At 35.9% G+C, this 27,807-nt stretch overlaps 1 protein-coding gene across 9 annotated transcripts in view; it reads right to left on the bottom strand.

Moving 5' to 3' along the window:
• Positions 1-27,807, bottom strand: part of LOC134797521 (dual 3',5'-cyclic-AMP and -GMP phosphodiesterase 11-like) — a 251,840-nt gene that overhangs the window by 14,513 nt on the left and 209,520 nt on the right. For all 9 annotated transcript variants that reach the window (XM_063769772.1, XM_063769774.1, XM_063769773.1 and 6 more), the window contains exons 11-12: positions 5,870-6,028; positions 2,758-2,892 (exon numbers count right to left, since the gene is read on the bottom strand). In XM_063769772.1, the coding sequence (XP_063625842.1) occupies positions 2,758-2,892; positions 5,870-6,028 (294 nt within the window). The remainder of the gene's footprint in view (positions 1-2,757; positions 2,893-5,869; positions 6,029-27,807) is intronic.

The following is a 27,807-nucleotide window of genomic DNA, read 5'->3' as shown; positions in this document are numbered from 1 at the left end:
CCATGAAATTGTCTACCGTTTGTCTCGTACAAACGCGAATTTTCTGAAGATTTGCAGGTATAAGAGTTTCCTTTTCTATGACAAATGGTCAAAAATATGCACAAAAAAATAATCGCCTGCTTTCAATGCCGAAATTAAAATCGCAACACAGGAAATAAAATGCGTTTGTACGGGACAGCCCGTGGAATGACGTTTATAAGATTATAATTTTAATTATTGACATGCATGTAAGGTAAGGTAACTATTATATGTATAGATAGGGCCTTTGTTGCCTGACAATAAATGATTTTTGATTACTTTATTCATTTGATTAAATAAGTAGCACCATATGTACTGTAATAGTTATTTACGATACAAGTGCAGAAAGTAGGGACTTCACAACTCGTGTCGATTTAAAACACTCCCGAAACTCGTTGCGAATTACCTATTTGCACGTGTATAGTAAATAACTATCCATAACCATTACCGGAAAAACGAAAAGGTACCCTCGACATCACCGTCGAATTACCTTTGTTATTTTATATGTGTGTTTTCTCAAACGCCGAGAAAACAACTTTGTTGATTTTGTCCAGCAAAGCGCTGCCTTATTCCCAACGGGATTCGTGAACAGTCAGTTATTCCAACCGCGTATAGCATAGGCGAGGTGTACATGAGGAAACCAGGATTAGAATATCTGATTGCGTATAAAGGATAGTTAGGTCACTTTACACTGGCATCATCTATGGCCACGAGTTACCCGCGCTCGTCCAGCAATGAGAGTAACTATTCGGCCAAGAGAGTAAAGTGTGGATTGTTGCAATCCTTTACGAAAACACGTACTGAAATAAATAAAGAATGGCTGCAATTAGAATGAACGGTTTCCGCAACACGCCCTTTATATGTACTAACCAGACAAATTAATATGTCAAATTAGTTATAAATAAAATTGACAAAAAGCGGTTGGTACCTACATATTTTATTTCAATTAAATTATTGATAATTTAATAAATGTAGCTCCGACCTCCAGCTGTTTTTTTGTCAGAAGTGAACTGTAACCGGTAAAAACCGTAGCGATCAATTAAAAGGGCCCCCATCCTCAACTAACTTTTGCTCGGTCGTGAGAGACGCGATGAACAGGCACCGTTGGAGGCAAATCATAAAAACCAGGTGTGGAGCATCCACATCCACCGATGACCATGATCCGCAGTTATGAGGGAGCGACCACAGAGAGAAATATTAAGCAGACATCAGGCCCTAAGAGATGAATGTTAAAAAAATCGGTCAATAAAAATAGAAGTCAGTTCTTACTGGAACTTAAAGCATCATACAGAGAATGCCTAATGAAAGACGTTTCCATAATGAACGAAACAAAAAACAGACAGCAGTTTCGAACTAGGCTAAGGTTCGTTAAGTCCAACTAGAGCACCAAACTAAACTAAACATTGAACCCCCACAAGCAACGACTTGAAAAACTTCTGCTTGGCGCAGAAGGTTTTTAAAGAAAATTAAGAATTACAGTTGGTGCCGTTGACAATTTGACCTCACGTCCAGAACCTCGTATCAGTACTTCCAAATGTGAACTTTATTTTGCACAAACCGAGGTTGCTTTTGCAGTGATACAGTTGTATAAGTTAAGAGGTTGATGAAGTAATAGTGGAATTATTGTGATAAAGCTGTTGCGCATTGCGGCCGTATGCGACAATCCGCCCGACTCCGGCCGACATATGCGACAATCCGACTGACTCCGGCCAACATATGCTGACACATTAAACGCCTTAACCGAGTTGTTAATTAAGTCGTACTGGAGCGCGGGATGAATTCGTATCCGACTTAATTTTATCGTTGAAACGGTGTTAAAATGTTAGCACGTCTACAGTTAGTTAAAATTTTGCAAAAGGCTTATAGCGAGTATTCATTTTGAAACCCATAATTTACCTGGTTTCTATTCTCAACAAACGTCCAAGAAAAAAATCTATACCTACCATAAAAACGTTACTAATAACAGCTAAGAATATAAACGCCGTAAAAATAATACAAATAGCCTACTTTTTAAGCATATGCTTAACCCTTTACCAGGCTAAGGGATATATATTTCCCACGTACGGCACTTTAAACATGTGCTCTATTTTAGATAAGTAAGACTGACATTCGACTGTAATTTTTGAAATGTCAGCCTGGTAAAGGGTTAGTCAAGTCCAAACGTGCATTAGGGGACCGTTTTATTTAATGCCTTGATGAAATTGCCATCCATGCCATAAATCTAATGTAACTCGAACCATCTCGAACTCACTGCAAATAAAGCAGCAATCTGTTGCCAAAAAGGTTTTTATGCCGAATTCGTAACGTTCAATTGTAGAATAGATATAGTATTCACTAGGTTTTTTTTAACCAAAACTCGATTGATATTGACCATTTTTCCATAAACCTACAAGTACGCAAGAATATTTGCAGTTATAAAAAAATGAGAAACTTTGCATGACGTAAACCAGTATAATACTTTAGATCACTCCATAATATTACAACCGTTAAATAAACAACTTGGTTGCAATGTGGATTAAATAAATTAATAGTACATCTAGACTATTGTGCAATGTGCACCGACTTCAACAGAACAAATAGAAGGAGCTTTATTATTAACTTCATGTTTTCAGGGAAATTTGACATTAATGATGACATCGCCGCACTTTGTTGTTGCAAATGCCGTGCAGACTGGTGCGACTATATAGGTATTTCCAGCTTTTAAAGCCTGATGAAACAAACATGAAATGCATATTTTACCTGAATGACTCCGATGATCCTGCCCTCTGAGTTCTTAATGGCCATACACAAGATGGTGTTGTGCTTGAAGCCCGTGCCCTCGTCGACCGAAGGGTCGAACCGGGCGTCTAGGTACGCGTCCGCTATGTTCACAGTCTGTAAGAAACAATAATTGGTTTATAATACCTATGTCTACTTAAACCCAACTTTATCATAACAGTTTTGAATGATTCACGGTTAGTTTGACTAGGTTTCAAAGGTAATCACGGTTCATATCCCGGTCGATATTATCTAGGCAACTTTATCATATTAGACAAAGCCTTCCTCTAACATTTACTCGGAACATTTAAGTCGTTAGGTCGTTCCGTGTCCGAACCTTGGAAGCGTTACATCCACATCTTTAGTAAAATTTTACGAAAGTAATAACAATTATTATATTGACATTTATAAATATTGCTAACCTAAACTGAACTGCTTTGTAATCGCTAACTTGTATGCCGCAGATGACAAACTGAAAGCAAAGACTACTTCTACCTTTGTACCCTAGTACCCTACAAAGGTAGAATAATACGGTTCAGTGTATTTTTTATGTACTCGTAATTTATGGCCTTTAAAAAATATACATGAGGACATTTATCTTGTTTCGCTACCTATTTATATTAAGATTGCAGAATCAGAATAAAAATACTATTAAACAATACTCGGCATATCAAAACCAGTTCGTGTAACTTCTAATTAGGCTTTTGTAATTCTAAAAATTAGATTTCACAAAGAACGATATTATAATTACCTCCGTCATTCTACGGAACAAATATGTAAGAGACCGCAGACATATTACAGCGATCCCGAAGGAAGTGTGTCCTTCCACGTGACAGATTAAGGGTTAGGGCGATTACGGGGGAGATTATGAAGCACCTATTAGTCCCGCAATTACTGGCTCGCTTGGGAGACAAATCTGTGGTGGACAAGTGACATAGACCACTCGTCTCTTTCTCAGTAATGTACTTAAAAAGAGAAAAGTATATATCGCGCACGCGATTTGTTTCGCTGTTTAATTATGTCGTACTAAACTCGAGCTGCTTGGCTTTTAACACCGGCAAATTCCGAAGAATGGTTTGTATAAATGCAACTTTATTCCAAGAATTTTTAACATCGCAAGCATTTTTCTGCTTGAATAAAAATCTACAATTAGATGTGATTTAATATTATGCTTTGATAAAATACCCTAAGGAATTTATAGGGAAATTAGGTACGGAGCAACACAAATATCTACATCGTGTATTCGCATTTGAACCTCTAAGCCAGAGCTTAAGCCAGAGCACTTGGCACGAATGTGGAATACCCAGTGGAGTTGCTGATGCTACTAATCTATCCACCATTTAATAGTTTCTACGTACGTTCTTCCAGAAATCTTGTTCCACGTGTACCTACTTATCAAGACCTCTATCCAATGTTTAGCTAATTTTGGTTAATTTTGAATTTTGAAAATCATACGCTCAGTGTCTACTTAAAAATAACAAAAGTGTTTACCAAACCATTTGTTCTAATTATTTGCGAAAACGTTCATATTCTAATATTTACAAAAAAATCCGAGATGATGATATTGTATTATTATATTGTTTGGCCCTAATGTTACTTTAAAACACAAAGTATGAAGCCCATTACAAAAAGATATTCCAAAGGGCAAGCTATTCAGGGAAATCTGTTTCAAACTTTTTGTTTCAAGTTTTTAGCATCGGATTGTAGTTGCTTTATCTTTCTCACTTAGTTTGAGATCTGAGCAATCGCTTTGGAAAGTGCCTAAATGGGAACCGTTAAAGTATAACTTTTATAGCTTTATTGGAGGAACAATCCAATTCAGTGTCTTTTGTGGAACAAGGTTGGAATAAAGTGGAAAACGGATGGGAATAATGTAGAAGGAAAGTGTAATCGGTTGCGATCCTTCCTGCCTTCCGGCGTTTAAGGGTATTTTCTTTCTACTCGAATTCTGGCGACTTTAAGGTGGGAACATACTTGCGTCAGCAATGCAACGTATGCTATTTGTTGGCTCATTTTGCGATTTTTATTTATATTTCTCAAAGATTTCCGAGGGACGTTCCAATCGTAGTGTGTAAAATTGGATACAGAATGTGTCGATCTATGCTTTGATACTATGCTAATATCATTACGTAATCTATGCGCAAAGCTTTGCATAGCCTGCACGTTATTACGCTTTAATGTTCACTAGCTATTAGACATGACAGAGTTTCGAATAAATGTAAGGTACCTACGATGTTACATAACGTTTGTTTTCCAATAAAAAAGTATCGTATGACTTGATTCCAAAAAACGCGTTAAATAATATAGAGGTAGTTTTAAAACGTCTGTCTCCATCAGATGCCGTACGCTGCATACGTCATCACATTGCATTGCAGCAAATGCAGTACCTAACGGGAGACCAATGCCTAAAAAAATGCCTGCGAATAGTCCAAAGCGTGTTCCACATTCTTCCCTCATGCTAACCCAAGTTAAACGTGAACACATCATCATAAAATAACTATTCACTAGCACACTTGAAGAAATTTTCAAGAGCCTGGCGGTTTCCTGGGAGACTAGTGGGGTAGTCGTTGGCGATAGAAGGTTATCGAACCTTCGTTTCGCCGACGACATTGTTCTCTTTGCTTCCTCTGAAGCGGAACTTCAGCAAATGCTCCAAGACTGACCAACGCAAGCCTTCAGGTTGGACTTCAAATGAATCGTGCAAAGACGCAAGCGATGACCAACAGCAAGAAACGCAGCGCTATGGAGCGCAGCATTTTAGGTGTTAAAAGGATCGATCGCGTCCGGAACACCACGCTGCGCTCCAAAACTCGCATTGCTGACGTTGGCAAAAAAACCGCCAGGCTCAAATGGAACTGGGCTGGCCACGTCTATCGCATGCATCCGGAAAGATGGCATAGCCACCAAGTAGATGCCGACGAAGAAGCGTGGGCGGGGCAGGCCCAGGCGGAGATGGCGGGACGACTTTAACGCCTTCCTTAACAACTGGCCGGAGGAAGCGCTAAATCGGGAGTCATGGAGAACCAGGGGAGAGGCCTTTGCCCAGTGTCCCACTGGACACACAAATAGGCTAAGAAAAAAAAGTGTGACTAACCTCTCCCGTGGTGGCTACATAGCCGGTGATCCCTATGTTGATGGGGAAGCGACTCTCGTATGGGGAGGTTCTGGGCGTGCCGGGCTCTGTCTCGTCGCCCGCCTCCAGGTCGAACACGCGGGAGAAACTGCCTTTCGACGCTTCGTGGACTAGAAGGACCTGGAACAAACACATATCATTGAGAAGAATGCCAGTAAGTTGGTTCTCTTAGGAACACTTGCACCATTCCACTGACCCAGGGTTAACTGGTTAAACCTGGAGTTACCATGGTTACCAGTACAATTTGACACTGGGTTAACGGTTTCACCGCTTAGCCCCGGATTAGTGGGGTTGTGCAAGTGGGTCTTACCCAACTTATAAGCAGTTGGGTAAGAGAATCATCTTGGTAACTATCAAGAATATCAAGATGGACCGATCTAATATAAGCTCTAGGAAAATTATACTGACTTATGCTATGTAGATAGAGTCTAACCTAACCAAGACGACAATCGTTGATAGAAATCGCATATATTAGTGAAGAAAAAAAATGAAAATGTAAAAGGTCACACAAAACAGGAAACGGCGCCACTGAGTGGTATAAATAAAGTCCATTCCTAAACGTAACGTTTTGTGCCAATAAATTATCGTGAAAACTTGGCACTAATGCATTCATTGATAGACTACCCAAACCTAACACGCCCCTATAAACCTGCATGTTTTATGGGTAAGGGTAATAAATTCTCCTTCCGACAGATAAAATACAAGACAAAATTATAAGGGTTCTCTGTGTGACAACGGAACACTGAAAAGGTTGAACAGATAACATTCTTGTTCATAATTCAAGGGCTTTATGTAAGTTTTCGTCCCGGGGGTATGGATCTAATAAAACATTACAGTGCCATTGCGCGGTTACAATCTTACAGTCGATGGAACCGGTTTATTTTCGATGATTTGGGTTTCGGCCAGAGGGAAAACTTAGAATACGACTATACGGAATAAGTAATACTTTTATGTCGATATTCCTAATCCATGAAATGTTTATCACGTGACTCGGTAATTCGACAAATAATGACCAATTTGTAAGTATAATAATTTGTAGTCACATAGTTTTGTGTTTACATTCTCTTTAAATATGTGGTTTGACTTAACACCAAGTTCCTTTTCTTAGCATTATTTGTACGTTTTATAGTTGTTGAAGATTTGTATACACACTGTTCAAATTATTGATATAAACTGGCTCGTTGAAATGGCCTATATGACATAAAATTAAATAAACCTAAGTAAACATGCTGGAGCCGATTTCGCAGAGATCGACCAAAACAAAAATGAACAATGGCTGTAACATGAACAACTTGCATGAGACTTGTGCACACTCTCTTGTTGGTAAATAAATACAGGAATGCATTGAAAACATCCATGACAAAAATACAAATAGTTATGTATGCAAATGCGTATAAGCTCTTACAGGGATTAGCCCCTAGGGCCTTCAACTTTATTAGGGAGGGCCACAGATACAGGTCACTATTATCTGGCCTAAATGTCATCAACGCATCAATAAGTACTTACACATATTCAAACGATTACACGTAAGAACAACGACATGCAACGCATGATAAATTTGCCATCGACAAAGCCCGCATGTGTAGTTAACATACTTTACGGTTCCCAATGCACGCATATCGCATGAGAATAGTCTGTTTAAAGGCGCGCAAGATGACGCTAAAGATCTTTTGAAACGTTACTGGCGCACATAAAACATATTTTACTCCTAACTGACCATTAAGATCCTTTTCATTCTCTTTACGACGCTCTCAAATCACTGATATTGTCTGATTTGGTAATAAAGTACATTGGCGCGCGTTATCCAGTGGCTGAATTCAGCGAGAACCAATTTAATATTAATTTAATTTAAAGAGATTGGATTATCAGTTTGTCGCCCTCTAACTAATCTTACGCGGTGCTTGTGCAAGCGAGCGCAGGCAAACAATACATTTTTAATTCATTTCCCGATACAGAATGTGTATCCGACAATTGACCTACAGTTGTTATGCCATAATCACGCTTTAGACCGGCGATATAAGATTTAAATATCTTTTAGAATTTATTTTTAGAATTTTTAATTTGCTTTTTTATTAATATTGCGGAGTTACGATTAAAACGAAATGTATATTATGTCCAAAAGGTCGAAATAGACTATAATAAGTACCTACTTAAACGACGATATATGTAGGTATAAGTACCACCTAATAACAATACATAAACAACAAAAAAACAAGAAATAGCAGAATTAGCAGCGATTTACCGATGTTTTGAAGTCCAAGAATCGAAAAAAAAGGAAACTATGTACATACATATAGGTATATTTCATAATATTAACGCTACATATTTCGCCAAAACGACATGATCATGATCCGTCTTGAAAACAACTTTAATAGAATGGAACCCTTACATACCTTACATGTAGTAAACATGTAGTAGAATGTAATCTTATTCGTATTATACCTACATGCACAAACCAGGTACTAACCATTATATAATGGAAGTCTAGAATCGTTAACGCTTTGCTATCTACTTTACTGCTACGAGTACGTTTCACGATTCAATAAATAAATACAAGACACGTACGGAAATGAAAAGGCATTCCGCTAACGGGAAAAATTGTGGCGCTCTTTGTGCAAACACACAACAAAAGCGATCGTCTGATTTGCCACATCTACAAACGTAACAAACGGAAATGACCGTTCTGTCGAGATGAAATATTGTTCTTTGACCAGTCGACGATTAAGCATCCTTCCATTATTGTTTTTACGATGCCCTCAAAGACTGCTATTGTCTCCGCTTTGACAATAAAGCACGTTGGTCTGAGTTAGATGGTTTGAGGATGATATTTTGTTTAGATGCATTTAACAGATACGAGCCGTAAACTTTATCATTGATGTTTACGAATAAAATTTACAATCATTTGAAATGCTAAAAGGACTGTAAAGAGATTGCCTGTCACGATAAGTAGTTTAATTTGCATAGTATGAAAGAGTTGACTTATTTTATATGTTCTAAATATTAAAGTGTGCATAGAGAAGGACACATAAAACTGTGTACGTTACAATCTTCAACTATCATTCTTTAGTCCAATGAAATAAGGTATGAACTTGGTTGCATGTAAAACATAAAACTTAGTGACGTCAGTCAGAGGTGATGGACCCTTCAGGAGACCTACCTCAATTGCTACTTGAAGTGTTAAAACCGCACTGTGTTCCAAATTGCAATTAAAGATCTCAACAAAGAATAGCTAAAAGTAGTGTTACTGTTCCCCTTTCTCGGACACTTATTGCCTTCTTCTTATTCGCACCTTGAATAGGGTATTTTCCTACTAGTAAAATCAGTTACTTTTATAGAACTGTCAAAACGATTTGCTAATATGGAATTTATATGAAACATTACATCGTGACGACACGGTCAACTCGCCTACTGTTTATATTTCTATCCGATTTATTAAATAGAACTTGTGTTTAAAAATACTCCTATCTGTGTTTTTCTAATAATTATCTGGTGCTTTAATCATGCATGGTGTAAAATAATTTATTTTAAATACAGTATAATACCCTATTGTATAAAGGCGGTGCTTGTACTATCTGCATAAAGTCAGTAGTCACAAATTGACCACGCATGCCGTACGGTAATCAAATGTTTTGATCAGAAAGTCTGTTTGACAATTGTTTTGTCAGATATTTCTATCGACAACTGTACCACTAGCCAAGTGCCAATCGTTTATAGAAAACGCCAAACTACTTAAATAAGTATTGTATATGGAAAGGAAACGATCACGTCACTTTTCGTCGCATCTGTCATCCCTATAGATAACTTTTCGTCTGGCGCTTATACAGGATGATTCATGAGAAGTGAGCAGGACTAATCCTGCACACTCAGTAACTGATAATTGATCGATCACCGTCGTATTTAGGAGAATCAACCACACTATTACCTATTTTTTAACTTTTTGGTGAGGGCAAATTTAATTCTAATCTCAACAATCATGGTCACCCTACAGGACCTAATTAATAAACATAAAACCTCTTTAACCGTAATGGCATTTTGATTACGAAGAAAATAAACTGTCAAACTTGAGTGAGATACGAGTTTTCAAAAATAACCAGACCGTGATGACACTGATGACATTCAATTTGACACAGAATATCGGTAGCTTAGAATTCTAATTTTAGGGTGACCATGCATGTCGTGAAAAAATTAATAACTTTTTTTTCAACACGACTAGAAAATTAACGTTAACCTCACTAATACTGATACGAAACAGTTGCTTATAATTAACGATATGCGCAGTGTTAGTCCTGCTCACGTCTCCTGAATCACCCTGTATATAGATGGTCAAGCAAATCTTGTCAGAAGAAAAAGGCGCGAAATTCAAATTTTCTATGTGACGATATGCCTTCGCGCCTACATTTTTCAAATTTGCCGCCTTTTTCTACTGACAAGATCTGCTTGACCAAGTTTAGATATATTAAGATTGTTCTCTTGACTACACCCCCAGCAATTCTATCACGTGTTTAAAGCAATAACTCTACAAAATAAATAAAAGGAACAAATATATGAGAGTGCAGAGTGCACACGTGGACACATCGTTATGAGTAACGCCGGCGCGACAGCTTGCGCGGATTGGAAGCCGGTAACACGTATAAACGAATAAAATTGTAGTGTTCTTTCAATTTTACGATATTTTTACAGTTTCTCAGAACACTAACATGTAATCTGAGGGTACATGGGGGGAACATTAATTGCATGCAAAAAATACGCAAGTGAGTATAACAAGTTAGCACTGATTGACTAGCACGTTATCTTTTCGCGGATTAGCAAAGTAATATTTTGGTTTTAATTAATCTGAGGGTTGTTTATTTTATAATAGATTCACCCTGCGGCTAGTTGTATCACGGGAAACTTACATTAACCTCAAATTATTTTGTTGTGTTATCTGTTGGAAAATGCCAAGACATAACAAAAGAACGCTAAAGAATCTCGAATCTATATAACTTGAACATGTTTTAACGTGGAAAATACCTAGGTAGTAATTTAAACAGTAAAAGTCTAACATTCACCGAGGACATCTAAAATTACCTGTAGATCGACAAACTGTTCCCCAATTTGTCTGAAACCATTAATAACCACTCCCGGCGACCGCATGGGAGTTAAATTTGGACGTTGTTATGCTAGCAAACAGTGTTAATTTTGGGTTCATTTCGGGCCAGCTTTACATGGGTCAACCATTCGATTTAATTTCATTTTGCGACTCGATATAAATGCAAATTTTATTGTTAGCTGTATTGTTGCGGGCGGTAATTAACTAGGCGCTACGTGGTATTTATTTATAAAAGCCGTTGTAAAGAAAATGTACAAAAGCGGGATTTTGTCCGAGCTTTTTTTCTTATTGTTGTATTTTAAACGCGGACTTAAATTCTTATAAATTGTAAATCTTTTGGCTGAAGTTTGAAACTCAATTACTGAGTACACTTGGAGGAATTTTTGATATGAATTATAAATTATACGAAATCACTGCAATCGTTTCCAGTTCCTTAAATTTTATCTGAAATAAAATTTTCGTTTACAAATCTCCAGTGATTATGCCTCTTCTTGGTCGTACAGTCAGCACCAGAAGTTGCTAAGCGGGCGAGATGTTCAAAATTACCTTGACGCGCTCTTATTCTGTTAACAATAAAGTAGCGTCAAGATCATTTTGAACACCTCGCCCGCTTAGCGATTACTGCTGCTGACTGTACCTTAACTACTCTTAGGAGTCCAGTCTCAATGTGTTTCCATGAGGTGTGTCCTGTGTACCATACATATGACACATAAAGTACGTAAATAATTATCCATCATCCATCTTCTCATGCCATAAGGCGATGAGAGCTATGATAGATGGTGAATACTCCCCTAAGAACATGACTGTTGTGTGTTATGAATATTTAACATCTAACTTTTGGAATTTATTCATCTGTTAACACTTATTACACTCCATAAGGTAAATTTGTTATCGCTTTTACATTCGCAAGAACAAACTTCCATTAAGAGGCCCTCTCGTCTCCTTATATTGTACTTCGTTCGCGATGATCGAGTTTTGCTTGGAAATGATCCAATAAGACATTAACCCTGGAGACTGGCTTGGCTTAGAGATGAAGTACGAATACGTCAACTGTCTTATTATCTACAAAATTCATTTCATATAGTTTTTCTAACTACAAATCTGTCAGAGTCGATATGAGTACAAAATGACTGAATATACTTTTCCGACTGATGTAAAATAAGTGGAATGTTTTTGAAGAGTAAGTAGATATAATTTATCTCTTAACAACCTACAGTAATAAATATCAAACAAATTATAACATCACTCTTGTGTCAGTTTATAAGTCCGTCAACATCAAAATATATTTCCTTCTGAAAATCGGTTTTCATTTGTAATTGGTAGAGCGCGTGAATTTTTTTATCCAATCCAAGGCCTGTTCACTTCCTAAGAAAGTTATGTCCCCAAATAATTGCGCATATGTGCGCCTTAATCTTCTATGTGTGCGTTGGCCTCCGGGAAAAAGTTGCGAGTAATAAAAATAAAAACATTTTTCTACAGCAACATTGCTCCCAACTCTGATTTAAATTATCACGAATTTTATACAATATTAATCATAAAACGGGACTTAAAACGCTTAAAACTTAATTACATGCGATTAAGTTTTATAATGAATATTTGCTTCCAACTGTCTTTATCAATGTTCATAAAATATATGGAGGGTAGGTACGTCTACCCACCATAATAAAAAATATATTTGTCAATGACTCTGTCCAACTGCTGTGGTTAAAGTTCATAACGAAAATTTTATTTATTAACTCTTTAAATAATACATACAACGTGTACCGCTACGTACCACTTAAGACTGTAAGTCTGTACCTACATGGATTACAGCAATGCACATAGAAAATGTGCTAAATGCGGAGCAACGGCTGTTGAAGCAGCCAGAGTGAAATTTACAACTTTAGTGGGTTCAGAAGGAACCGAGTCATAACGCATCTGGAAAGCGTATTAATTAACCGTGAAGAAATGTATGAATACAAGTTGGAAATCTGTGTAAAATGCCGTATGTAAAGTGTAGTGTATCTGTGTGTAAAGTGTAATAGGTAGGCATGCCTAATGTTATTTGTATAAAAGGTACTGAAAACTTTGTGAATGCGCTTTATTAATGTCTATTTTTTTATTAAGTTGCCAGTTGCCAGTTTTCAGTGTATATTTTTATATGTAAAACATTTTTTAATAAATAATATATATAATGTTATAAACATAAACATGCCTTTTATTTAAATCAATTGATAATACCACAAACAAGGGGTAATATTTGCATCTTGCATATATTTCGTGATATGAAGATAACAAATATGTTTATCAACAGAATTACTACCTACCAATACCCGCCAGGCTAAACCGGTTGTCAACTTTAGTTCCATTGGTACACAAAGACGGCGCCACTAGTATAAACGTATAAACGGTTGGGGACATTTTTTTGTATGGAGTTACCGTTCTTCTCCTAGTGAGTATTATATTCTTTGATCCAATCCATCAATTTGACATGCATCAAAGGCAGTTATTGGACAAATTAAGTGATCAATTTAATTAACACGCGGCTATTGGCAACCATTCACGTGTTTGCGTTACGTCATCTGACGGAAAGGTACCCGCAGATTTCGATAAATTTGCTAGGCGTGTTACGCATAAAGCTTTGCTCACAAAGAGGTGCGTTAAATCACAAGATGCTTTGAATTAGGTATTTTTTAATTACAAATCAGCGTGCATTTAAAAAAGAGAACTGATTTTTTTTATATAAAGTAGGTAACTAACTGCCAATTTAGATCTAAATAGTTATTTTTCGATCTAAATACTTTCCCTTTCGATATAAAATAATGTATAGGGTATATAAAAGGCTGCTATTTAACTGATCACCAGATTTAGTAAAATTTAATACCAAAAAAATCTATTTTACCACCCTAAAATAATGAATGATCACCAAAATTATAACACCATTTTAATGTGAAATGATTACCAATTTTATTACACTTTACTATCCTTTTAAAGGAAATGACACCAAACTAATCATTATTAACCCAAAAATACTAAATGATTACCAAATTTCAAACCCCATTTTAATGTGAAATGATAACCAAATTTTTACATCTTGCTATCCTATTAAAGAAAATGACACCAAAATAATCATTGTAAACCCAAAAATAGTAAATGACCACCAAAATTGTAACCACATTTTAATTAAAAATGTGCAAATATTTAATATAATTATCGTTATCCTATTAAATTAATTAATCCACTTCGTCACCTTTTTCCAGTAGCATTTTATTTCTGTAACAGTCGCAGTTCTAACCTAACCTAACCCACTTTTATAGTAGCATTTCTTTTCTGCAAGGGTCGCAGTTCAAACCTAACCTAACCCACTTTTCTAGTAGCATTTCTTTTCTGCAAGGTTCGCAGTTCAAACCTAACCTAACCCACTATTCTAGTAGCATTTCGTTTCTGTATGGGTCGCAGTTCAAACCTAACCTAACCCACTTCTCTAGTAGCATTTTTTTCTGTAAGGGTCGCAGTTCAAACCTAACCTAACCCACTTTTCTAGTAGCATTTCTTTTTTGTAAGGGTCGCAGTTCAAACCTAACCTAACCCACTTTTCTAGTAGCATTTCTTTTCTGCAAGGGTCGCAGTTCAAACCTAACCTAACCCACTTTTCTAGTAGCATTTCTTTTCTGTAAGGGTCGCAGTTCAAACCTAACCTAACCCACTTTTATGATAGCATTTCGTTTCTGTATGGGTCGCAGTTCAAACTTAACCTAACCCACTTTTCTAGTAGCATTTCGTATCTGTATGGGTAGCAGTTGAAACTTAACCTAGCCCACTTTTTAGTAGCATTTCGGTTCTGTGAGGATCGCAGTTCTAACCTAACCTAACCCACTTTTATAGTAGCATTTCGTTTCTGTAAAGGTCGCAGTTCAAACCTAACCTACTTTTCTAGTACCATTTCGTTTCTGTAAGGGTCGCAGTGCTAACCTAACCCACTTAACTGATAGCAGTTTGACTTACTTTTCTAGTAGCATAACGAAATGCTACTAGGAAAGTAGATTAGGTAAGGTAGGTATGCGGTGCGGGGTACGGGGGGTTGAGCGGGAGGGGCTAGTAATGTTGGCATCAGTTTACTTTATTTGGTAATATGTATAAATTTTTTGGTAATCATAGTGGTTTATTTAGGTGAAAATATCGCATTAATTTGGTCTTCAAGATTTGGTGATCATTAATGATTTTTGGTGATCATTCAATATATTTGGTATTTGAATACAATTTGAAGTGCAGTCGTAATTAAAATGGTGGTACTTTTGTATTTTAAGGCCTTATTTTTTTGGTGTTCAGTAATTTTTTTTGGTAAGCATGATTTTTTTATTTAGGGTACCAATGTATTTTTTGGTGGTCATTATATTTGTAGCTTATATAAAATACTAATAACCGCTGATACCACTAATGGAAGGAAAAAAGCTCTCAAGGTAACCCTAAAAAACAAACATTTTCTCATTAAACGCCATGAATCTTAAATTCAGGGCTTGCTTTCTGCGACTACTCATATATAATGTAAATAAAAAACTCAATTTGCTCTATCGTCTTGCTGTCATAAAGTAGGGAATAGCTATAGTTGCCGATTAGCATATACCTATAGCAAATGCGTATGAATGATGATACATCGCAAATTTAAATACAACGAGTTAAATTTACATACATACATAGTTACATACATATAATCACGCCTATTTCCCGGAGGGGTAGGCAGAGACCACGGATTTCCACTTGCTACGATCCTGACATACCTCTTTCGCTTCCTTCACTTTCATAACATTCCTCATACACGCTCGCCGGTTTAGGGTGCTCTTGATCGAGTTAAATTTTCATGCAATAATTAACCTATAGAGTCTGCATATATAACAAATTCACCAAATACAAAACTGTCATGCCAAGACCAGTTAATGATTTTATTATATACCGCATTAGCGCTAGCGAGCAATACACACAAACAGAGGGCCTACCGCGTACCACGTTCGACGTGTTGCCCTGTCACACTTATGTACGAATTTACAAGTGCGACAGACAGGCAACAAGTCGAACGTGGTTCGTGGTAGGTCCCCAAGTTTTCTATCCAATTATTCGCTCATTTCGTAATTCAGCCCCAATCTGTAACCCCCAAGGCGCAGCATTAGAAGGTATAAGGACATGTTTTCGCAAGATAACTAAAATGTGGCCGGAGGCTGTTGAGAGCATCCCAAGGGTGTCGGGTCGCGCTAAAGCCGATCGTTTTCCATTGTTATTTGAGCTTACGGCGCCCTTTTAGCACCTCCGGCCCTTTACACATTAATTTGGCTACCTGAGTCTTAATTGTTTATTAAGGACTAATTAGGTGACTGTGTTATTAGACTTCGCATGTCGTAGGTATTACAATGCCGAGAGTTAAAAAAAGGTAGTTGTTTATGTAACTAATTATTCACTAAGGTTTAACTTAATCTAATTCATGTAGGCCGAAAAATAAGTTGCAAAATTCGCTACTGCGGTATATTGTTTGTGTATCAAAGTTAAAGGAGAATACATTTTATTTACCTATTTTGAGTACATACGTTTTGTTTATTTTAAATTATTGTGTTTTAATTTGTAATGACATTTAAAAAGTAAGAAAAATATTTTTGGGCCATTATGTATTGTTAGATACCTAATTAAACTTCTTTTGCCTTTATTCAACCATTAATCCAATAGGTGCCGAATAGGTGAATAATATATTTTATAAAATAAAATCAAATGGTATATATAAGCACACTATTAACTAGATAAGGGTAAAGTTGATATGCAGATATTGCAGATATACCTACAAATGTCTATTGATTCTAATATCCAGGCGCCAGACATTCAGGAATAATAAAAAAAATGTATTCAGGCGAAATAAATAAATAAACCCTGTTTCTAAATTTTTAGGGTTCCGTACCCAAAGGGTAAAAACGGGACCCTATTACTAAGAGTCCGCTGTCCGTCCGTCTGTCCGTCCGTCCGTCCGTCTGTCACCAGGCTGTATCTCATGAACCGTGATAGCTAGGCAGTTGAAATTTTCACAGATGATGTATTTCTGTTGCCCCTGTAACAACAAATACTAAAAAGTACGGAACCCTCGATGGGCGAGTCCGACTCGCACTTGTCCGGTTTTTTTCTTCTGCCAAACTGCAGGACACTTTGTTGACAGAGAGAACTCCTTTAAACATAGATGGGTAGACTTAGCTAATTGCCTTGTTAATTGTTAAGTACATACATCTTATTACTAAGAGTAGTCCAGAAGACAACATAGGGCAATATAATTTTTAGAGCATCCACATCATTATGATTATATAAGTACTTAGTACATTTTTATGCGAAATACATGACTTGAACTTCAATTCATCAATCAATCATCAGAACCACATAAGTAGGTACATAAATAACAACGAATCCACCGCACCACCAACCGATCCCTAGTTAAATTTTATTCAAAGGCGGTTAAATTCCATGAACTGGATTTAAGATGAATTATCCCAGTTTTTCTCTGTCGGCATTTTCCCAAAGTCGCGCCGGACCGATAGCTGGCAAATGATCAAGACCATTGACATAGATATCTAGGGACTGGCTTTACGGGCAATAATAATGAGGCATGGCAAGAGCCAGTACAGAGGTGTGACACCGCTACAACGCGATTGATTGATGAGTTCTCATCACGCGCGCGATTGGTTGATGAGTTCGCATCACGCGCGGTATTGGTCGCAACTAGTTAGTTGCGTTAGACTGTACGATTGGCTGGAATTCGTGAGTAACACCGCTGAACTAGTACCATTTTTAGTGCCCGTAAGGCCAGTCCATAAATATCTATGTCAATGATCAAGACGTACGATACTTCTCCACTTCCCGCTTACGCCGAGATAACTCGTTATCGATGATGAATGAAGTTGGGAGTTTTATGTTTTATGCCAAATATTTTTTCCGAAGCATTTCAGCTGTAATGTTTCGTGTCGTAATATTTAGTAAATTTATTTTTGATGGTTTTTTTTTAATACTAAGACTTGTTACGGTATTCAACGGGAAATTTTTAAATGTTACTCTACTCAACTTTCTCTAATCAAAAAGAACTTTAGTTGTAACGTTTACATATATGCCACTTACGACAGTAAAATCTATCTACAGATGTAGTGAATAAATAACCTTTGCCATCGTATTTTCACGGAAACGCACGAACGTGTTATGCTATTTCAGTCAGTCTCAGTACAAAAAAATAGCATGACAAATACGACGACAAAGGATTACGAATTGTTCACTACACCTCTTCTATTGTCAGTTGCAGCATACATATTATGCGATAGAAGGCGCCTGCTCTATAAGACTGCGTCCGTCATAGCCAATGAGAGGTTTGGTGATAATTCATAAAGATAAGCCAAGTAGACGCCACACAGCATGGTAAATTAGCTGAAGAGGAAGACACTACGTACGTGTATACGTATTCAATGACTAGTGTTGTTTTGGGTATTATTTTTAACACTCATAATAAGTAAACTAACGCAATTTCGGCGTTTGGAATTTTAAGGATTAATTTGAAAAATAATGATAGGATTAAACGAACTTACCTGAAGTGAAGTTCAATCCTGATTATATGAAGCATTTGGTCCTGAATAATTAACAATGTAGTACATCTCGCTCGCTTGCCATTTAACGCGAATTTAGAGCCGCCATAAAAGAAAAAATCACCAACTGTCAAGATGACACTTCATATAGTTTAGAGCATACATACACTGATTGGGAAGTAACCATGAATTCATGGTTACTCGAGGAGGGTGGGGGTACCCCTTATTCAGGACCAAATGCTTCATATAATCAGGATTGAACTTCACTTCAGGTAAGTTCGTTTAATCCTATCATTATATTTGCATTTGGTCCTGAATAATTAACAATGTAGATGTTTAGAGAAGAGAATTAAATAATTTGTCAAAACCAAATATCTCAAAAAACTACCCAAAAAACAAGCACTTGTATTTTTGGCAAGAATGTATATATATTTTATATATCTATCATGGATACCTATCTCTATACATATATCAGCAAAGGTAAACTAAACATAAGTTGCCATGAGAAATCTTAAAGTAGATCAATGTTTCAAATTCTCCCTCCTATAATATGAGAATTATCAACAATAAAATTAGAGTCTGAACTTATCATGCTATTTTAATAGGTAAGTAAATACTTTGAGAATCAGAGATTTACTGTGTACAAAATTTTGAACATGTAAAGATACCTAATAAATATCTAACAAAAGTAGCAGACTAGTTATCTGGAGCATCCCTTCGTTATAAAACATTATATTCACTGGTGAGACCTGCCCTTATGATCTTTACCTTAACCAATGTGATAATTCCATTATGTAAAGAAAATATAGAAATATTATTACTCCCTCTTTTAGTACTAAGTAGCATCTAAGTAATGTACCTATATTATGGTTTATAAATATAAAGCCTCCATAAAAAAAGGAAGACATGTGAATTGTTACTATTTACCTTATACTTTCTTGTTACTTGTCTAAGATACGTAAGACAAGGTTTTAAGATATTATGATGCCATATTTTTCTCTAATATTGTATTCGTTTATTCCAATAAGTACGTATTTAATTTCCTTCCTTTTATTTATTTATTCATAAACAAATGTGTCTGAATAGTCTATATTTCTTTATCTCAGGTCTTCAAAGAGTATTGCTATTCTAAATAAACATAAAAAGAATTGTACTATTTGTTGAAATAAGAAGTATCTAGCCTGTAATCTTAGTTTCAAAATCTCAAGTTGATTTATTATTCGTGTCATACATCCTCAAAATTAAATAGATTCGCATTGCTTCTCGTGCATGCAATTAAGCGTAATTTATTTCATGTCCATATTCTAAAATCCGAATACAACTCTTCTTTCCCCGGTTGGAGTATCTTGAGACATGTTTGGAGTTGTTTCAACTAAATATAGTAAATTTGTTACTACATGGTGACTTAACACTAGATAGTTTATGTTGGAAGGGATTTAAGTATCCTTATTTAAAAAGTTGTTAAGTAACCACTTAACTAAGCTAACTAAGTAGTCACTTCCTAACTATGCTAAAAGGGGTATTACCATTTATATAGCCTACACTCAAAATATAATAAATTGCTTTCCTAGCTACAACAAGTTTCACTTTGTATTATATTTTAATATTTTATTTCATCATGATCATATCAGCCAGAGGACGTCCACTGCTGGACATATGCATAGGTAATATTTTATTTATTTATTATAAATGTCTAGAGGTAAGTACTTATATAAAAAGAGGATCCTGTTGGGTATCATTCTTTCAATTATTTGTTCTAGTATTTCTCAACCACTACAGAATCTAACAAAATAAGCAATTTAAACCAAAACAACATGTAATTAGGTCAAATAATGTAAAACATTTATTTAGGGACTGTGTGAAATTATAACCACACATATGTATGTGGATCGGTCTGTGACGTTTCGTGCACTATCCCATAATAAAAACCACAAATCACTTACAACATGTGCATACACCTCGAGAATTCTAAATAGGTACTAAGAAAAACAGAATATGACTATTTACATAACATAGTTATGAGCTTATGAGCTATTATAGATAGACAGTTTGTCTCGAATGTTCTGTTAAGTGAAAATATCTTCATAGATCAGCTTGGACAGTCGTAAGACTGCTGAAAGGTGTCCCTATCTATCCACTTTCTGTTGGGTCTTTACTGATCATATTCGTACAGAGAGTATAAAGAAAAGCATATAAATGCAACAAAATGATCTGTTGTAAATTTTATTATACTTGTGAAATTGTTTCAATCCACTACTGATTATTTATACAATTATAATTGATTACTTAGATCATTAGAGATAAAAGAAAAATATCTATTGCTCATTATGGCATAAAATGGGCATAAAGCATAATTTTACTTTCGGAATCCAATCCTTCTCTCATTTCAGCTCTACTATCGATAATTGTCTCTGATGGACCTGACCCATTATCATTAGCCCCCCAACCGTTCAAAGTAATTTTACAGTACCAAGAGGTATCAAACATTCAAACACAGATATAAATAAATACCTAAGTAATAATATTATTTCATTTTATGTTTTGGCCTTAAAGTTAGCTAAGACCGTTACTGTTTTAAAATCTCAAGGATTCTGCTATAGAAATTTGGTAGATAAAGCTTTCTCTTGACCCTTTAAAAAACAAATACAACAAGGTAATGGGGACACTAATGTTCAAAAGTTGGGAAATGTAATATAACTATTACATACTTACCTATAAACCTAACTAATTATCTACCTACCTACCTACTTATATCTTATTATATTACCTACCAACCTAACTATTTCTTCTTTCTTATCACAAATGTATTCAAGTCTGCCCTTTAATGGGCATGAGCTTGTGCTAAACTGAACCCTATCATTTTGTAAAAGGGTTCCAAAAAATAAATAAATGTTACCACTGTCTTATAAAGGCCTGAAAGTTTGATAAATAAATGAGTTTGAAGCATTGTGCTATAATTTAATTGATATTAAATATCCATCCAATGGACTGATTAAGATTTCATATGCATAGTTTTGGTATTGTATCCTTGTTCACCTACAGTCTTGTATTTTATACAACATACTGTTCATTATCTTACATTTGAAAGTAGTAATAAACTCTCGACTTAATTCAATATATAATAAATTTTTCTGAAGTAAATAGAAAATATGTCTTGTTTGATCGTTTTCACTTGTTCACCAAATAGGGCTTCGAGAACTTAAAATTCCATTGCTCAACTGACTGAACTGACTGAGCTATCCGGGGACATTTCATAGTTTTGTTCACGTTATAATTGTGACATTTTCATTTATATTTTTATATGAGGGTGGCTAAAATAAATTAGTAGCCCTTGAAGGGTTATGTTATGATGTCTCCTTATGATATTAGAATTTATTAGTAAATTTGTATGGCAATTTACCAAACTGTATTCACACAATATGATATTATGAAACAAGCTAAAGCTATAGTAAACTTGTAAATGTTAGTGAAAAAGGTATAAGCCATTAACCCCGGGATATGACCTTTCACAATAAGGCAGTGGTTTGGATCTAGTCCTTATAAAGGCTGTTAAATACCATTCTTTTGTACACTAGTATATGTGTGTGATATACACTGCCAAGTCACTTATTTATTTTATTGTATTAGTGCAGGTTACAGAATAAAAATGGTAGGCCATTCTTAAGCCTTAAAAGGGTTCAGCACATATTATAAATGCTTAGCATAGACATTAATCCAGAGACATTTTTCCAACAGCATCCAGAATATTGTTATTATTTGTAAACAGTAAGTAGATACTTAATTAGCATACAATAATGTTTAATGCCGCTAGCGGGCTTGTTAATGACAGAATATCACTGTCTATATTAGAATATGCTTGTGTTATTTATGTTATAGTATGTACATGAAACAGGACCACGTCCATGACTGTGCTAATGCTAGTGTGCTAATGTCATTTTTTATTTATTTTTATAATACAAAACGATTCACAAATTATCATCCCACGGATGACATGTTTTTCACATAATTCACATGTAATCCATTTTATTATCAAATAGTAGATTCTCTTGCTCGTCCCACGGACGATAGGCTTTTTGCATGCAATAAGCATTATATTATAGTTAAAGTGAGTTGAAAAAGATCTGACCATCGTTCCACGAACGAAGCACAATGTCACCACGCGACATGTGAATATTTTCAAGCTAATATTTCAAACAATGTTGCTATGCAATAAGCATTATATTATAGTTAAAGTGAGTTGAAAAAGATCTGACCTTCATTCCACGAACGAAGCACAATGTCGCCACGCGACATATGAATATTTTCAAACCATGTCCCACGGACCTATGTCTATCTTCTCTATAGAATGAAGCACAATATGTCGACACTCGACATGTGAATATCTTTAAGCCAACATCTCCAACAATGTCCCACGGACATAGACAAACTCGTCACACGAGTATGTATAAAAACTTGGCAAAAACTTTGTATAGGTACTCTATAATAAAGTGAGGTTAAGTACACGACTATTGTATTAGACCTCCAAGTTTCCCCACGGGAACACTTTTAGCACCTTATAGTTGCAAAAATTTTGAAAATGAAGACTACTTTTGTTTACTATGCTGAACACCAATGCTGATTAAATCATCCGTAAAGATGTACAACGCTGTACATTGTGCTGATGCGATATTTGCAAATTTCACTTTCCATGTACACATTGCACTGCATATCGTCTTTTTTAGGTATAATTGCATGGGAAAAACTAGTAATACTCCATAAAACTTAATTTACTAACAGTATGCGACAGATGCGTGAGGCGCGCGCAAAATATATGAAGTGTCATCTTGACAGTTGGTGATTTTTTCTTTTATGGCGGCTCTAAATTCGCGTTAAATGGCAAGCGAGCGAGATGTACTACATTGTTAATTATTCAGGACCAAATGCAAATATAATTTACATGGTTAAAAACTGTAATTAGTTTTAAATTTTGTACCTACCAGGGGTACTACATATGATATGGATATGCGCATATAAACGCGTTGTATTTTCGACCTTTTTTGAGACTCTGGTCCCGATTCGGATTTTGAAATAGACATCTATTAGATATCTTTTAGACATCACCAAGATACGATAACGATATGTTTAAGATCTAACCTGTCAAATTTGACATTTGCGCGATTTTGGAGATAATCTTGAACGATTTCCACAGGATATGACTTAGAGATCCAATTCACATCTAATAGATATCTTACTCTATCTAACGTAAAAGTGACATTGGTTGCCCGAATTGCGCTGCAAAAGAGAACTAGTTGATATCTAAACTATAACGTATCTAGAATGGATCTAGTATGTGTCGTCTCTTGTGAATATCTTGAAGTTCGAATACGGCAGTCTGTAAAATACACAACAAAGAGTTGAATACTGTACTAAACTCTCCCTCTTGTTTTGTAACTTTGTTACATTATGAGCCACTATATCAAAATAGCTTGCACAAAAGCGCATTGTACCCGGCGAATAAGAAAAGTATCGAAAATGTTTGACCTGGTAAACGTGCAAATTCCATACCAACAGCGGATGAAATTCTGGAGGATAACTAAAGAGATCAATTTACCATGTGTGATAGTTTGCAACGTAGTAATTTCTAAGGGTAGTATGTAAGCGCTTTCAAGTATTCAAACATTTACTAGAGAGATATCTCCATGTTTGCTTAGAAAGTTATTAAAATAAATTTCTTACCTCAAATATTTAAAGCTATGTCAACTAAATAGCAACCAGAACGATATTTATGTTTTTTCTACATTGGTTCGTTGATTATTAATATTATTATGTATATAAATATCATCATTCACAAGTTACATTTCATATCGCGAAACGCTTTCTAAATGTCTCCATGCTCGCAGTGTGAATCACCGGCAGACGAGTACATCGTACATCACGATATCCCACGGAAAACATAAAAATGCATCAGTCCAGGAGAAAGTTTAACTTTACTTAACAAAATCAAACTACGATTTGTATACAAAACGAAATAAATGCGGTCTAGGTATTTGGGACTCTCGATATAGGTTTCAATTTCGATCCACAAGAGAAATTCATTTCTATGCCTTTGAGTCGGGATCCGCCGGGATCGAGTAATATTCTACAGAGGAAACCGGAGAGACTTTAATTTCTCAAGACGTTTAAGGTTTAGCTGTTATATGACATATGTAGATATAACATGGTTTTAATGTTAACCGCGAATCCTAAGACTTAAATATCGATCGGCCCAATGCACAATCGGCCATAGTTAACTATTTACTTAGTACCGACTGATTTAAAATTAATAATTTTGTTAGTGTATGTTTAAACAATAATTTTTGAAATAATGTTTTGCTTTCATAATATATATTCGTCTTTTGTTTAGAATTACTCCCAAACATTGTTACTATTACAAAAAACCGGGCAAGTGCGAGTCGGACTCGCGCACGAAGGGTTCCGTTCCATAATACAAAAAAAAAACGAAAAAAAAAGCAAAAAAAAAACGGTCACCCATCCAAGTACTGACCACTCCCGACGTTGCTTAACTTTGGTCAAAAATCACGTTTGTTGTATGGGAGCCCCATTTAAATCTTTATTTTATTCTGTTTTTAGTATTTGTTGTTATAGCGGCAACAGAAATACATCATCTGTGAAAATTTCAACTGTCTAGCTATCACGGTTCGTGAGATACAGCCTGGTGACAGACAGACGGACGGACGGACGGACGGACGGATGGACGGACGGACGGACAGCGAAGTCTTAGTAATAGGGTCCCGTTTTACCCTTTGGGTACGGAACCCTAAAAACAAATTAAATGTAATCATAAAAATAATAAGGGGTGCGTGCGTCACATATATTAGCATAGTCTCCAATACCTTTTGAAATTATTAAAAATCTGTATACCTATAGCAAATGTCGCTGCGAAATAACATTACATTCCATTCAGAGGCAGTTATTTTGAGCGTTACGCGGAAACATAATAAGATATTTAATATCCATTCGCACCCCGGGTACACGGAGACAAAAGTGGAATAAGCCACATTCCTTTGATAGTTGAATTAATTACACCGACAACGGCGTTTCGAAAACAAACGTATTGTGGTAACTACGAGAACGAAAAAGAGGGTGATGAAGGATGGACGTCACAATGAAAAAATCACAGTGATCCGCCAACAAAAAGAACTGTGACTCGTCACGTAAGAATTTGAAAACTCTACAAAATTACTTTCACGTCTTGGTTCTAGATACTTCATGGGTTTCTGATGATTTCACACCAAATACCGATTTCTATTTCGTTTAGGCACGTAATTCCGTCAATCTTAGAGGTATCTCTGTGATACGGAGAAACAATACGTCACGGAAAGTAAAAAAAATATTGTTATACTGGCTTCAACGTACGTATGTCGTTGTCGGTTCTATTATAAGTCACGGTGATTTTAAGACATCGGAACGATTTTCCCGCCTCTAAACCACCGCCCCGCTAATGGTACCGCGACATCCACAAATGTGAAATGGAATGTGTACCCGTAATACATAAATAAGCATTCTCTCTGTATTTAAATATTCCCCTTAACGCTTTCAACGAAAATGTACGTTTTAATTAACGTTCTACTGTTCTGAAATGTTTAGCAATCCAAACATACATATATAAGAAAATGTGCCGTGTTCATTCAACAATATTTAATTCGCGGTCGTCGATACGGAGCCTCTGGTATCAAGAGTCTATTTTATTACGATAAGAAACATATTGACCATGTACCTGGATCATTGGCATTAAAAATATTAAATAGGTGCAATAATAATGCGTCTGTTTCGATTTGTACGATTCTTTATTTTGTATCACTAAAACTTGTCAGGTATACATATTTTTCCGCATTCCTTTCATGCACGTGACCCATAAAAAATCCTGTGTCCAATCTGACTGTAATATTTATTGCTTTTATATAACAAAATATCGCTTGTCAGGCTTAATGCAGCCCGTTTACAAAAATCGGGCAAGTGCGAGTCGGACTCGCGCACGAAGGGTTCCGTACCATATAAAAAAAAAAAACAAAAAAAAAGCAAAAAAAAAAAAACGGTCACCCATCCAAGTACTGACCACTCCCGACGTTGCTTAACTTTGGTCAAAACTCACGTTTGTTGTATGGGAGCCCCATTTAAATCTTTATTTTATTCTGTTTTTAGTATTTGTTGTTATAGCGGCAACAGAAATACATCATCTGTGAAAATTTCAACTGTCTAACTATCACGGTTCGTGAGATACAGCCTGGTGACAGACGGACGGACGGACGGACGGACGGACAGCGAAGTCTTAGTAATAGGGTCCCGTTTTACCCTTTGGGTACGGAACCCTAAAAATGTTAACATTTCGCTGGCCCTATATTACAGGATTCTGTTTCACTTTTATCGAACTGAAATTTGAACATTGTCATAGTGACATTAAGTCGAATTTCAACTATCTTGAAAATGTAAAATAGAACTTTGTAATATTGAGCCAGCGATTTGTTGATAAAGGACTGATAATGAACACGAATGCTGATGAGGATTGATTTTTGGAGATTCTGGGGGTATTTCTTGGCCAGATAAATTAATTTATGTGTTTTTAGACACACACGCCAACTGTATTACTCCGCAATGCCAGTATTTACAAAATCTTAACTGGTAGTAAAAATATAAGGAATCCTGTCTGCACTTTAGAATGTTATATCTTGGCAATGGCAACCTCACCAACCGGGGTTAAAGCGAGATTACATTTTTAAATCCACGGATGGCGTCGACGTTCCAAATGAGCGTGTGCATAAAACGTGTGGGAAGAATAATGTTTATGCTAATTCAAATACCGAAAAGAATATGTTTGCGTCAAGAATGTCAAGGACAGGGGAGAGTTACGGCGTAACCTAATCCGGGTACCGACTTCTGGGGAGGGACTTCTGAATTTAGGTTACACAGAGCGATTTTGCATCAAAAAATTTTCGGTTCAGTTATTTTTGCAAAATGCACACTCGGGTTAAGGTTACAATAATTGTAAATAACTATAAATTAAATCGAAAACTAGATTAATTATCTACTGTGTAGGTAGTTTATTAGGTAAAACATATAACATTTTGTACAAGAATAGAATCGGACCGAATTATTAGTAATTAATCATAGGCAGAGCTACTTTCATAATTTTTAATAAAAAAGTGGTGGTACGTATTAAGTTTTTTCGAGTACAAGAAAATATTCCTGCAATAGGTTGATTT

This window comes from Cydia splendana, chromosome 15, assembly GCF_910591565.1.
Source record: "Cydia splendana chromosome 15, ilCydSple1.2, whole genome shotgun sequence".
Lineage (NCBI taxonomy): Eukaryota > Metazoa > Arthropoda > Insecta > Lepidoptera > Tortricidae > Cydia > Cydia splendana.
The sequence above is the reverse complement of the archived record's forward strand: the minus strand, read 5'-3'. Positions and strand labels throughout refer to the sequence as shown.